At 36.6% G+C, this 15,623-nt stretch overlaps 2 protein-coding genes across 2 annotated transcripts in view; one reads left to right on the top strand and one right to left on the bottom strand.

The window, feature by feature from the left end:
- The window catches only part of LOC134839826 (myosin light chain kinase A-like), a 76,029-nt gene extending 67,067 nt beyond the window's left edge, over positions 1 to 8,962 (bottom strand). The window contains exons 1-2 of the mRNA XM_063855449.1: positions 8,946 to 8,962; positions 5,607 to 5,796 (exon numbers count right to left, since the gene is read on the bottom strand). Coding sequence (XP_063711519.1) covers positions 5,607 to 5,796; positions 8,946 to 8,962 — 207 coding nt within the window. The remainder of the gene's footprint in view (positions 1 to 5,606; positions 5,797 to 8,945) is intronic.
- The window catches only part of LOC134839803 (AP-1 complex subunit mu-1-like), a 379,140-nt gene that overhangs the window by 72,807 nt on the left and 290,710 nt on the right, over positions 1 to 15,623 (top strand). The gene's annotated exons all lie outside the window — the stretch shown is intronic.

The raw sequence follows: 15,623 nt of genomic DNA, 5'->3' as shown, positions 1-15,623 counted from the left end.
AGCCACGCGCTACAAAAAACGGATGAAAGAGAAGTTTGTAGCACATCTCCCGTACTATTTAATATTTACCATAGTACCGCGATGAGAACAGGTACAGAGAGACGAATGCATCGAAACAACTTTCTCTCTGGAATCAAATGGCTATGGAGTCCAGGCTGTTCTTTTCCCCCACAAGACCTGAAGAGAGCCAGTGGGAGCATCGCAATGAAAAAAAAACGAGCACAGATATTTTTTTGTTGATGACAACAAACGGAAAAGAGCAAGAACTAGGAAACAGGAGAGACATTGTCACCGACAGTCTAGCGAAGTTCGACGAAAATTGTCACCCAGATAGGGAAGAACACCTTTTCTTTGGAGAGCAGAACGAAGACGAGTTAGCATGCAACAGGCCGTCTCTATTACATGAAAAATGCTAAATCTCTCGAAGCTAACGAAACCAACACAAACTAAGATCATAGAGGCATCAGCGGAAACCACAACTTTCTTCGACTGTGCCATTGACCATGGAAAAGGCTAGAAACTAAGATGAGAAACAGAAGGAAACTGCTCAAAAATATGACTACATCTGGAGCACAAAAACAGCCCCCTTATTAGAGATGCAAAAACAAACCATGTGTTTGATGAGAATAAGCTTGAAGTAGAAAGCTTACAGCGAAAAGGAAGAAAGAAAAATGCCTCATACGGATTTAGTCATATTCTCCGAATGAACTTTTTAAAGATGACCAAACAAGTCGTCTTAGGATGGCCACCGAAGCACTTCAAAAATGGCACAACCGGAGAAGACAAAACAAAATCACTCTGGAAACCAACCTGCTGGACAGTGGCAAGGACCCGGACATCATTGAAGAGTTAGCGCTGAACCGAGAAGAATGAGCTAAGTCCATCGCCACGAGTATTCGCCACATCAAGAATGGGAAAAAGAAAAAGCTGAGAAGAGAGATGATATCACAAGAAAACAAAGAGCTCCCAAAATAACCGACGCTAGATGTTCTATCTGTGAAAGAATATGCAATACTATCACTGGTCCGAAAATCCATATCACTAAAAAGCATCGAAATAACAAGGAAGAAGAGAGTCTGAGAAAAGCCGCGCAACATTCGCCTCACGCAAAACAGTGCGAACCTCACAAAACAGTGCGGGTGAGCACCCCCGAAACGTGACCATTCTGTAAACTTTCTCAATCTAGGGGTTACTTAGCTACTAGACACAAAGGGGTTTGATAAGGAAAAGCAGCACAAGCTATCACCACTGTCGCGCCAATCACGAGGGGCTCGAACAGGTGAAGAACATGTGACGTATGCTGCGGCAACTTATCGTACTCCAATTTCGCAAGACATCGGAGAGTGTGTGAACCAGGATGATGATAATTCCGTCATGATAAATGCCTTCAAAAAGAAAAACAGTCAGTCCAGTCCAGACAGCTTTTAGAATTTTTAGCAGCTCAATGGATACGATTCGAAATCTTCATCTAAAACTAGCAGAATAAGAGTTTCACGGGCACATCAAGAAAAACATCCAGAGGTGATCAAGAATAATTAGTTTAATTTTTCAAAATAGATTAAAAAAAGTTTTCCGAATGACGATTGCAGGCCCATTTCCGTCAGCAACTCAAAATGAGAAAGCTGCCTACATCAACAAACAAATTGCTTTGAAATCACTTGTCTTAGGTCACTTTGATTATTTTTGCAACTTATTCTAGGAATCAGTACCAATCTAAGTCTTTTGAAAGCCAGTTGAACTTGACAACTAAATTTTCGTTCAGTTAAAAAAAACGTTTATGGTTTGATTCAATTGAAAACTTAAAAGAGAGGCGACGCACAGCTTCGCACCACTTGTGATACCAAACAAACGTAACAACGCAAGCAACTTTTGTCTCAACTCTGTTCAATTTGAGGAAAACTCATCCTGCAACACAACAAGCCAAAAATAAGAAATTATGCCACGTCATAATTGGTAATTTACAAATAACAGAAATGAATCAAAACTCTTTCTGTAACAAAACTTTTATTTGAAAATTCAATTTTCTCAGCTGTTTTTTTAGACAAAGGTGTTAAACCGATTCCAACCTAGGACCATAGCCGTGCCAAGACCAAGCTTACCGGAGAAGCTGAAAAATCAAACTATCGAATTATTCAAGTGATTTCGTTAAACTAATTGTTAACCCAATAAATTCTATATTCCGACTTGATAACGCTTACTAATAGCAAGCGTAACATAGAGGCGAAGATGAGTTTCGCACCACTTGCGATACAAATTTGATTTAAATCACGGAAAAATTTGAACAAAAAATTAGGAAAACTGTTCTTGTCAAAAAAAATTGTTAGTAAAAAAAAAGTGGTCTCGTGCATTTGTGTCTCTTCTAAGCCAGATGGTTGACTGAAATTGAATTTATAACTAACAAGCAATAACAAAACCGAAAATACCTGAGCAGAAACATTTCAGATCAAAAACATCAAAACAATTTTAAACTGATAAAAAAAATTTCATGTCCCTTTCCCCCCTCAGAGCACAACAACGCACACAAAATTTTCTCGATTTTCAAACGACGCAAAAGAAACCCACAAGGTCAATATAAAATTAACCAAAATTTAATTAGCCGACAAAAGATAAAATTTGAAAAAAAATATGAAATTTTCCCATATCGAGCTAGTAAAATTACAACCAATGAGCAAAAAAAAATACGATTCGGCCGGACATTTAAAATGCTAAAACACTTAACGCAACTAAAGTGAAAACTGTTTACAGAAAAAAAAAAACGATTCTTAGATGCGGCAACTAAGCCGACAAAATATGAGCAGACAAAAAATAGGCCGAAACCGGAATAGTTAACCGGAATAGTTAACCGTTTTTTTGAACCGGAATAGTTAACCGTTTGAAAAAAAACAGGTCCTAGTCAGATTTGAGCCCAAAACCTTTGCCGTCCTAGGCGTATTCGTTACCTCCAGGATAAGTGTACAGGAGACACTACGAAATTTGAATTCATCATGAACCAAGGTACCGCGAGTCCAGATGTGTCCTGTGGACGAAGTTGTTCACGGGAAAAAAGACTAGCACCCGATTGCTGTCCCGAGCATCTAAGTTGACTGAGCCCTAAATTCGTTTGAAACTTGATTTGATTATAAAACAAGTTATCAAATGTTTTCAGATAGCAGATAAGGCAATCCGAGTGATACGTGTTGCAAGCTTGAGAATCCCGAAATAAGAACGGTGGTTATTGGCGCGATGCGCCGACGCGAACTCACATCCAGATCCAGAGAAAGTATTATTTCACATTCTGTTATGTTGCTTTCAAATTTCGGCACAAACCCTTCACGAACGAGGACCTCGTATCGATTTCAGAGGATTATGATTGGTTGAAATTTTCTTTTTGGTGCTTCGCCATTAACAGTTGCATCATACCATAAAACAAGATATTATTTTTTAAATTCCAGGCATATTCGAAACTTCCAGCAAAATCTTGCCCATTTACGTCCAAAGCGTTTTACTCAAGAGCTGGCTAAACACAGACCCTATGAAAAAAACTAAAGTGATGAGTCCGTTGCTGATTTTTGGTTAAGTTTATAGCATAGATAGCTAAATTTGATTGCGTTTTCCTAACTTCGGCACTTTCAATTGAACATAGCCAACATACAGTAGGAAAAGAATCAATGAACACAAGGAAACAAAAAAAGACTTGTTCTTTGAACGTTTTAATTTTTTTTTTTAAATATGGCCTTAAAAAATTTTGAATTTCAATAAAAAAGAATTAACACTGGACCAAATGCGTGGAAAAAATCATCGCGACCTATATAAAAAATCTTGTTGTTGTAGCTACATCGATCTCTGCTTCGAGCTTCCGATTGAATTGGGAGATCGCCAAGGTTTGAGAGATAGAGAAAAAGTCAGGGAATTTTCGTTTTTAATCAGTATTCGTCATGTCAATCTTTCACTGCAGCTCCCACAAGGTCTCTAGCGGTAAAAGCGAGCAGCTTTAAATTAGTGAGGAGAGCCGAGAAACAACTTCCGTTATCTCAGGTTAAGTAATTCTGCCGATGCTTGGCAGCTTTTTCGGAAATCTCCCATAACCTCTCAATGGTAAGGATGGTGGGGTGTAACCGGCAATCTAAGAGATGTTCGGTGGTGCGTGGTCCTATCAAACAACTTGAGCAGATGTCGGGTACATTGTTGTTTAGTCTAGGTTGTTAACTATTTAAATGCGTCGAGTACCCTAAGATGTGAGACTGTACATCTGGTTTTCCGTTCGATTGTACTTTCGTTTGCTGATAATAGTGGTAGTATTTTGCCAAGTAGCTCAGAATCTTATTTAAGAAACTTCTGTACTTCTGATGTATGGAGACTCCTCTGACACAATCATGCTGAGAGATGCCTTCCTGCTTTTCGATAAGCAAGTGTTCAATGTCGGGTTTGAACTTATGTTCGAGTGTGGATCTGATGTTCTTGATAGTCAGCTCTGTGCTTTTGGTAGCAGCCTACCAAAAATTGCTTTGAGATCATTTCATTGACTTTTCGGACCGGAATATTTTTGTTTCGTCGTGTAAATGTGTGATGTCACTCATTCGTTAGCATCTTTCTGTTGCTCAAAGGACATTGCTCCTCGTCATTTGAAGGTGCTTCCAGTTGGTGTAACTTAGGGTGGCGGTCCAAATGGGAGCAGCATAGTTCAAGACTTGTAGGTCTTTTTGTAATGTTTGCACAAAAGTGAAGCTGCATTTCGCATACACAAGCAAAAATATGACCGATAACGCTACTGGGAAAAACTGAATGAGTAAGACTTTGAGTCTACAAAAGTTCTTAAAAGACGCACGTCAATTATGAGTCTGCGTAATTGCTAAGTGATGCAAGCCAATTATGACGCATTAGCAACACCGGTAAATTTGAATAAAAAAGAAATTTACCAAGTAACATGCCTCAATTTATATAGCGGACGCATTTTAACTAGTATACGAAAAAGTTTATTAGAACATCCGACGCTTCCCCGGTTCGAACCCCTTTTTCGTTGCTGGTCTCCTTCCTTACCTCTACGTTACAGATCCATGATACCTTGAAGCTTGAGTGCTATTTGTAATTTAATAGTTTTTGTTAACATCCTTAGCATTGGCTGTACTTAATAGCTGGTTATTGATCAAAATGAACACTTTCAAAATTAACACATTTGGTCGAAACAAAATTTGCGCCGCAACAATATTTGCGACTTAGGCTCGAAAAAGGAAAAAAAAAGCTTCGCTTATTTAATGATTAATGATAGTTCAGTTGATTGTCAAAAATGAATTTTTGGGTTGCGTGTTGTGGGTGGTTTGGAACCATCGACCATTATATTTTGTTCAAGGCAAAAATCCATAACCGAGTTAAAAAGATATATGTTGTTGATATTGTCTTTTCATAGAGACAGATTTCTGATCTTAAGCCAGTTGCTGAGGCTGTTTAGATATGGATTCATTTTTATATAAGGTTTTTGATGTAGGATTTTGATATAAGAGACTTCACTACCTTATCGACTCTTAACAATCAAGACAAACCGAGCAGAAGCTTTTTCGAGCAGCTGCAGAATACGGACTCAGTGTCGACATAAAGAAGAGAGTGACCAAACATAGCTTTGATGGACTTACATGCTGCAACTGCTTGAGAATGTTGACCTCGCTCAAGAAGTCATTGGCAGAGTTGCGCAGCACCCCACTTGTAGTTGCTGAGGGTGCTATGATTGTGCTAGTGAAGGACTTCTTGTCCACTATTTTCATGGCGAATTGACGGGAGAAATCTGCCTCGAGGAACACCAGAAACACATCCCCACACGCGCCTCTGAACACAGTTTTGAGGTATTTGACAAAAAAAAATTTCTGTATTTTGAGGACAACAAACTGTGCTACTTGCACAATAACCAGCTATCCTTGTTTTTAATTTACATTCGACCAAATGGGTTTGATATGCTCAGGTCTTTAGTGTTTCCCGCAAAGTTATTTCGGTAAGCAGGCAGGATCTACTCAACAATCCCTCTTTCAAGAAAGAGGGAGATTCTGTAGTAGATACAATAGGGTGGAGATTTTTAAGTAGATACAATAGGGGGGGGGGGGGGGAGATTGTTAATTAGATCCAACAGGCACAATGGAACAATATTAGAATTACGCGGGTGCCGGACATCAAGCCGACGGGACTTCAAGCCGAAACGTAAAGTTAGGGACTTCAAGCCAAAGATCTTCTCATTAAGTCATGATAATTGAATTATTTGAAAACTAAGGAATTTCCCATTTTCATCATCTTTCTTTAGTAGTTACAGGCATTTTCATAAAATTATCCTCCAAATGTGATGTTTAGGAAAGTTCAAAAATAAAAAACGTCTGACGGCAACTTTCTTGTTTACAATTTATGCATTCCAAAACCGGCTGATATCTTTAACGGATGCCAATCCTAAGTAATTCATTGTCATGAATAACGCTTATTATGGACTAAATATGCCTAAATTTTTGAAAAAACATTGTTTTGAAAAAACATGCGATTACGTGCGCTTACACCTTTGTTTTGCCGCTAATTTAGAATCTTGTGTTAGTTGAAGTTGATAGTTTTGTTGACAAATCGCAAGATAATTGTCTTAATTGGTGAAGCGTGGCCCCAGACTGAGCTTCTTTTTGAGTCTGTCAACCAATCAGCCATCACTTTATTACCTTTGTCTGTTAAAAGACTCGCTTTTAACTTTGTATGCTAAAAGAATAGTCTGTTAAACGATCGGTCCCTGTAGGTCATCTATCCTTAGAAGAAAATTGTTTTTTCTTTTGATCAATCATCCTCCCAACCAAGGAAGCTCATGGATTTCTCCCGATGCTGAACTTCTCAATGATAACACTACGCTCATATACAGTGCTGATTTAAATTAAGAGGACAAAACGAGCTAAATTTGAAATTTAAAAGGCGTTTTTCTCAATTTGGGTTGAGTTTAGGTGAAAAATTATGAAGATAAAACTTGCTTAAAAACTTAGCACAATTAGTATGGTGTAATTTGTTTCTCGAAAGTCTGGCCAAAAACTTTACCACAAAAATGGGTCATTTTGGCTTTTCTTAGCTTATCAAAAATTACGCCAAAAGTACCCAGTCGATCAAAGACATAATTATATCAAAGTGGGCCTCTTATGTAGCCCAACAAACTTCAAGACGGGTATGATCTCCAAAAAAAATTGCAAACTGTTTACATAAGTTTTTAAATAAAAAGTTGATATTTTATACAAAAACAAAAACAAATCACTTTATACCATGTTTAGGAGAATATACCCAGCTTAAAGTTTGTTGGGCTACATAAGGGGCTCACTTTGATATGATTATGTCTGTGATCGACTGGGTATTTTTGGCGTAATTTTTGATTAACTAAGAAAAGCCAAAATGACCCATTTTGGTGGTAAACTTTTGGGCCCGAATTTCGCAAAACAAATTACACCATTTTAATTCTGCTAAAATTTAAAGGTTTTCATAAGTTTTCACCTAAGCTCAACCCAATTTGAAGAAAACGCGTTTTAAATTTCAAGTTTAACGCGTTTTGTCCGGTTAATTTAAATCCGCAGTGTATCACGTCAAAAATTACTATTGAAACACAACGCTTAGCTAGCTATGCTATGGTTTTGAAATAACAACCAGTTGGCCAGACTAGGTTGGAACTCAAGTAGCCATAAAGAGAGTAGAACCCAGCCTCATACTGCAACGGAGAACTCATGATATACTGTTCGGTGAATTGAACGGTGGAATCCCTCATACGCGAAGGACCGAATGCGCTAAAATAAAAATCAGCCAATCAGATTTCAGTAAACTAAATTTGGAAAAAAAGTAAACATTTCCAGGGACTGAATATTGATATTGGCCGAAAACTCACTTCGCCGAATTGACCGTTTATTCCGAATATGACCGCCTTCGAATTGGAACAAAATTCATATTTCAAGGGTTTAGTTATGAAAGAAGCAAAATGTTGCTTCATTTAATTCATTTTAATTGAATGGCAATTGCTTCTTTTCAAAAAAATTGACTTTCGGCTAATTTTGTTTTCGGTCCTTCGCTCACAAATTTTTTCGCCCATTCAGTTCTTCGCGCATGTGAATAGACCCCGAATGAACTCATGGTTATGTGGCAATATTTAGATAACCGCGTATTCAGAGTCGTCAGTAAATAGACAAATACTGTATGAACCAATCAGAATTGAGACAAGGAAGAAATGATTAACTAATAAATATTTATTTCAAAAATTTGTTTTCTCATCTCGATTCTAATTGATTAATACAGTATTTGTCTGTATGGTTCATACAGTACTTGTCTGCGGGTGCCGGAAATCAAGCCGACGGGACTTCAAGCCAAAACGTAGAGCTAGGGACTTCAAGCCAAAAATTTTCTCATTAAGTCATGATAATTGAATTAGTTGAAAACTAAGGACTTTCCCATTTTCATGATCTTTCTTCAGTAGTTACAGGCATTTTTACAAAATTATCCTCCAAATGTAATGTTTAGGAACGTTCAAAAATAAAAAACATTTGACGGCAATTTTCTTATTTATAATTTATGCATTTCAAAACCGGCTGATATTTTTAAGGGATGCCAATCCTACGTGATTAATTGTCATGAATCACGCTTATTATGGACTAAACATGCCTAAAGTTTTGAAAAGCGACTTGTTTTTGATGCAACAAAATTGCGATTTGAGGTTCTTGTAAAGTTTCAATTTCGGCCTGAAGTCCCTTCGGCTTGAAGTAACGTCGACTTGTTGTCCTAGACCTCAATTACGCGTATAAAACAATTCAGTTTGTAAATTGTTCACATTCCTGTTAGAATTTGGATAGCGCAAACTAACTTCAGCGATCAAAGAGAGAAAGCGTCCAAAGTGGACAAACTCACAAAAAAAGTTACAAAATAATAACTTAAAAGTGTAACCAAAATGTAGCCAATAGTAACTAGTACCTTAAAATTAACCAGTTGGCAACCTGGACTTGTAGCTCATGGTGCTAGGGATTTTAGCAGACCGGTTTTTTAGCAGACAGGTTTTTTAACAGACACAGAACAATTATAAAGTGTGATAGCTAACTTCAAACGCGGCATTGGCGATTAGCGACCGCTTGTTCCGCTGCGCTTCAATTCAAAACGGGGAGGGTTCTCAAGCTTCAAGGCCCGAATGCTTGAAAAAATTCAACCAATCAAAATCGCTAAGCGTTTTTTTTGGCTAAATGCTTTTCTCACAAAAGCGAAGTCAGTATTAACAGAAAATGTATTAAATCAGATAAAAATAAAAATAAAAAAATTACAAATTGCCGGATACAAACGCATTACGATTCAGATACTCATCAAGATTATTTAGTTCAAACCCAAAAAAAAATTTCAGTCTTCAAAACTTATCTGCTTATTATCTATTTGTCAATATTTACTTTAATGGCCTGGATTTATTTTCTTTCTATGAGATTTTCGCGATTTTACTTTGAGATTTTGAATACTCAATTCTGATTGCTTGAAAGTAAGCTGAAAATTATTTTCAAGCCTTTGGTCCTTCAAGCATGAGGGACGCCACCAATTAACACCAGTTGCCGCTAATTTAGAATATTCTGTTATTTGAACTTGATAGTTTTGTTGACAAATCGCGAGATAATTGTCTTAATTGGGGAAGCTTGGCCCCAGACCTTTGTTTTGCCGCTAATTTAGAATCTTGTGTTATTTGAAGTTGATAGTTTTCATGCCAAATCGCGAGATATTTGTCTTAATTGGAAAAGCTTGGCCCCAGACTGAGCGTAATTTTGAGTCTGTCAATCAATCATCTATTTCTTTATTTTTTAACTTTTTATGCTTAAAGAAATGTCTGTTATACAATCGGTCCCCGTAGTTCATCTATCCTTAGAAAGAAATTGTTTTCTCTTTTGATCAATCATCCTCCCATCCAAGGAAGCTCATATATTTCTCCCGATGCTGAACTTCTCAATGATAACACTACGCTCATATACGGTGCTGATTTAAATTAACCGGACAAAACGAGCTAAACTTGAAATTCAAAACGCGTTTATTTTTCAAATTGGGTTGACTTTAGGTGAAAACTTATGAAGATAAAACTTGATTAAAAATTTAGGAGAATTGATATGGTGTAACTTAATTTGCAAAATTCGAGCAAAAAACTTTACCACAAAAATGGGTCATTTTGACTTTTCTTAGCTTATCAAAAATTACGCCAAAAATACCCAGTCGATCAAAGACATAATTATATCAAAGTGGGCCTCTTATGTAGCCTAACAAACTTCAAGACGGGTATGATCTCCAAAAAAATTGCAAACCGTTTGAATAAGTTTTTAAATAAAAAGTTGATATTTTATACAAAAACAAATCACTTTATACCATGTCTAGGAGAATATACCCAGCTTAAAGTTTGTTGGGCTACATAAGGGGCTCACTTTGATATGATTATGTCTGTGAGCGACTGGGTATTTTTGGCGTAATTTTTGATTAAGTAAGAAAAGCCAAAATGACCCATTTTTGTGGTAAAATTTTGGGCCCGATTTTCGCAAAACAAATAACACCAGTTTACTTCAGCTAAAAGTTTAAGCTAGTTTTATCTTCATGGGTTTTCACCTTAACTCAACCCAATTTGAGGAAAACGCGTTTTAAATTTCAAGTTTAACGCGTTTTGTCCGGTTAATTCAGATCCCCACTCTATCACGTCAAAAAATACGAACTTCTATCAGTTCTATCAGTTTTTAATTGCTTTCCAGTTTCCTTTTTTTTAAATGTGCTTTTAATTGGTACAATTTTGCTATTTTTTAACACTGATGATGACATAATGTCGAAAACGTTTTAACATTGATGTTTTTTCCCTGAGATCAAAAAATACGATTGAAACACAACGCTTAGCTAGCTATGCTATGGTTTTGAAATAACAGCCAGTTGGCCAGACTACGTTGGAACTCAAGTAGACGTAAAGAGAGTAGAACCCAGCCTCATACTGCAACGAATAACTCATGATATACTGTTCGGTGAATTGAACGGTGGAATCCCTCATACACGAAGGAACGAATGCGCGAAAAAAAAAATCAGCCAATCAGATTTCCGCTAACAAAAATTTGGAAAGAAAGTAAACATTTCCAGGGATTGAATATTGATATTGGCCGAATATATAAACGGCAGAAATATGCAAAATTTTCAAATGGTCACTGACCGCCGCCGAATTGGAACAAAATTTATATTTCGAGGGTTTAATTATGAAAGAAGCAAAATGTTGCGTCATTCATTTCCTTTTAATTGAATGGCAATTTCTTCTTTTCAAAAAATTGACTTACGACTAATTTTGTTTTCGGTCCTTCGATCACGAATTTTTTCGCCCATTCAGTTCTTCGCGCATGAGAATAGACCCCGAATGGAACTCACGGCTACATAGCAGTATTTAGACAACCGCGTATTCAGACTCGTCAGTAAAAAGAGAAATACTGTATTAACCAATCAGAATCGAGACAAGGAAGAAATGAGTAACTTCTAATTATTTATTTCGTAAATTTGTTTTCTCATCTCGAATCTGATTGGTTAATGCAGTATTTGTCTGTATGGGTAACACAGTATTTTTCTGCGGGTGCCGCACATCAAGCCGACGGGACTCCAAGCCGAAACGTTAAGTTAGGGACTTCAAGCCGAAAACTTTCTCATTAAGTCATGACAATTGAATTATTTGAAAACTAAGGAATTTCCCATTTTCAAGATCTTTCTTCAGTAGTTACAGGCATTTTCATAAAATTATCCTCCAAATGTGATGTTTAGGAAAGTTCAAAAACAAAAAACGTTTGACGGCAATTTTCTTGTTTAAAATTTAAGCCTTTCAAAACCGGCTAGTATTATTAACGGATGCCAATCCTTAATAATTCAATGTCAAGAATAACGCTTATTATGGACTAAAAATGCCTCAATTTTTGAAAATCAACATTTTTTTGACGAAAAAAAGCGATTTAAAGTGCTAGTAAAGTTTCAATTTCGGCCTGAATTCCCTTCGGCTTGAAGTCACGTCGGCTTATTGTCCTAGACCCCAATTACGCGTTTAAAACAATTCAGTTTGTAAATTGATCACCTTCCTGTTAGAATTCGGATAGCGCAAACTAACTTCAGCAATCAAAGAGAGAAAGTTTCCAAAGTGGACAAACTCACAAAAAAAGTTACAAAATAATAAAATTAAACTGTAACCAAAATGTAACTAATAGTAACTAGTACCTTAAAATTAACCAGTTGGCAACCTGGACTTGTAGATCATGGTGCTAGGGATTTTAGCAGACCGTTTTTTAGCAGACAGGATTTTTAACAGACAGGACAATAATAAAGTGTGATAGCTAACTTCAAATGCGGCATTGGCGATTAGCTGCCATTTGTTCCGCTGCGTTTCAACTTCAATTCACAACGGGGAGGAGGGTTCTCAAGCTTTAAGGACCGAATGCTTGAAAAATTTCAACCAATCAAAATCGCTAAGCGTTTCTATTGGCTGAATGCCTTTCTCACAAAATCGAAGTCAGTATTAACAGAAAGAAAATGTATTAAATCAGTGGGAATTAATCAAAAATAATACAAATTGCGGGTTACAACCGCATTACTAGATAAATAATCATCAAGATTATTGAGTTCAAAACCATAAGAATTTTTCAGTCTTGAAAACTTATCTGCTTATTGTCTATTTGTCAATATTAACTTTAATGGCCTGGATTTATTTTCTTTCTATGATATTTCCGCGATTTACTTTGAGATTTTGAATACTCAATTCTGATCGGTTGAAAGTAAGCTGAAAATTAACTTCAAGCATTTGGTCCTTCAAGCATGAGGGACGCCACCAATCAACACCAGTGTTATTGTGCGCGTCAACCTTTGTTTTGCCGCTAATTTAGAATCTTCTGTTTTTTGAACTTGATAGTTTTGTTGACAAATCGCGAGATAATTGTCTTAATTGGGGACGCTCGGCCCCAGACGTTTGTTTTGCTGCTAATTTACAATCTTGTGTTAATTGAAATTGATAGTTCTGTTGTTAAATCGCGAGATAATTGTCTTAATTGGGGTAGCTTGGCCCCAGACTGAGCGTCTTTTTGAGTCTGTCAATCAATCATCCATCACTTTATTACGTTTGTCTGCTTAAAGACTCGTTTTAACTTTTTATGCTAAAACAATTGTCTGCTAATCGATCGGTCCCCGTAGGTCATATATCCTTCGAAAAAGTTTGTTTTCTCTTTTGATCGATCATCCTCCCAACCAACGAAGCTCATAAATTTCTCACGATGCTGAACTTCTCAAGGAAAACAGTACGCTCACATACAGTGCTGATTTAAATTAACCGGACAAAACGAGCTTAACTTGAAATTTAAAACGCGTTTTTCTCAAAATGGGTTGAGTTTAGATGAAAAGTTATGAAAACAAAACTAGCTTTAAATTTTAGCAGAATTAATATGGTGTAATTTTGGTGTAATGATGTAAGTTCATGAGTATAAGTTTTCACCTAAACTGACCCCAATTTGAGGAAAACGCGTTTTAAATTTCAAGTTTAAAACGTTTTGTCCGGTTAATATAAATCCGCACTGTATCACGTCAAAAATACGATTGAAACCCAACGCTTAGCTAGCTTCGCTATGGTTTTGAAATAAAAACCAGTTGGCCAGACTAGGTTGAAACTCAAGTAGACATGAAGATGAAGAGAGTAGAACCCAGCCTCATACTGCAACGGAGAATTCATGATATACTGTTCGGTGTTCGGTGAATTGAACGGTGGAATCCCTCATACGCGAAGGACCGAATGCGCGAAAATAAAAATCAGCCAATCAGATTTCAGTAAACTAAAATTTGGAAAGAAAGTAAACATTTCCCGGGACTGAAATTTGATATTGGCCGAATATATAAACGCAGAAATATGCAAAATTTTCAAATTGTCACTGACCGCCGCCGAATTGTAACAAAAATTATATTTCAAGGGTTTAGTTATGAAAGAAGCAAAATGTTGCTTCATTTAATTCATTTTAATTGAATGGCAATTCCTTCTTTTCAAAAAAACTGACCTTCGGCTAACTCTGTTTTCGGTCCTCCGCTCACGAATTTTTTCGCCCATTCAGTTCTTCGCGCATGTGAATAGCCCCCAAATTAAACACATGGTTACGTAGCAGTATTTAGACAACCGCGTATTCAGACTCGTCATTTAAAAGACAAATACTGTATTAACTAATCAGAATCGGGACAAGGAAGAAATGAATAACTAATAATTATTTATTTCGTAAATTTGTTTTCTCATCTCGATTCTGATTGGTTAATACAGTATCTGTCTGTATGGTTAAAACAGTATTTGTCTGCGGGTGCTGGACATCAAGCCGACGGGACTTCAAGCCGAAACGTTAAGTTTTGGACTTCAAGCTGAAAATTTTCTCCTTAAATCAAGATAATTGAATTGTTTGAAAACTAAGGATTTTCCCAATCTCATGATCTTTCTTCAGATGTTACAGGCATTTTCATAAAGTTATCCTCCGAATGTGATCTTTAGCAAAGTTCAAAAAAAACGTTTGACGGCAATTTTCTTGTTTTTAATTTATGCATTTCAAAACCGGCTGATATTATTAACGGATGCCAATACTAAGTGATTCATTGTCATGAAGAACGCTTATTTTGGACTAAACATACCTAAATGTTTGAAAAGCAACTTGTTTTTGATGGAAAAAGAGCGATTTGAGGTGCTTGTAAAGTTTCAATTTCGGCCTGAAGTCCCTTCGGCTTGAAGTCACATCGACTTGTTGTGCTAGACCCCAATTACGCGTATAAAACAATTCAGTTTGTAAATTATTCACCTTCCTGTTAGAATTCAGATAGCGCAAATTAACTTCAGTGATCAAAGAGAAAAAGTTACAAATTCACAAAAAAAGTTGCAAAATATTAACTTGAAAGTGTAATCAAAAGGTAACCAATAGTAACTAGTGCTTTAAAATTAACCAGTTGGCTTTTAGCAGAACAGTTTTTAGCAGACAGGTTTTTTTAACAGACACAGAACAATTATAAAGTGTGATAGCTAACTTCAAACGCGACATTGGCGATTAGCGACTGCTTGTTCCGCTGCGCTTCAATTCAACACGGGGAGGGTACTCAAGCTTAAAGGACCGATTGGTTGAAAAATCTCAACTAATCAAAATCGCTAAGCGTTTTTATTGGCTAAATGCCTTTCTCACAAAACCGAAGTCAGTATTAACAGAAAAAGTATTAAGCCAGAAGAAAATAATCAAAAATATTACAAATTGTGGGTTACAACCGCAGTACGATTCAGATAATCATCAAAATTAATGAGTTCAAAACCGTTAGAATTTTTCAGTCTTGAAAACTTATCTGCTTATTATCTATTCGTCAATTTTAACTTCAATGGCCTGGATTTACTTTCTTACTTTGTGATTTACTTTGAGAGTTTGAATACTCCATTTTGATTGGCTGAAAGAAGGCTGAAATTAATTTCAAGCTTTCGGTCCTTCAAGCATGAGGGACGCAACCATTCAACACGAGTGTCATTGTACGCGTAAACTTTTGTTTCGCCACTTATTTAGAAACTTGTGTTATTTGAAATTGATAGTTCTGAAGTTAAATCGCAAGATAATTGTCTTAATTGGGGAAGCTTGGCCCCAGACTGAGCGTCTTTTTGAGTC

Source organism: Symsagittifera roscoffensis, chromosome 2, assembly GCF_963678635.1.
Source record: "Symsagittifera roscoffensis chromosome 2, txSymRosc1.1, whole genome shotgun sequence".
Classification (NCBI taxonomy): domain Eukaryota; kingdom Metazoa; phylum Xenacoelomorpha; order Acoela; family Convolutidae; genus Symsagittifera; species Symsagittifera roscoffensis.
Note: the sequence above shows the minus strand (reverse complement) of the source record. Positions and strands in the feature narration are given on the sequence as shown.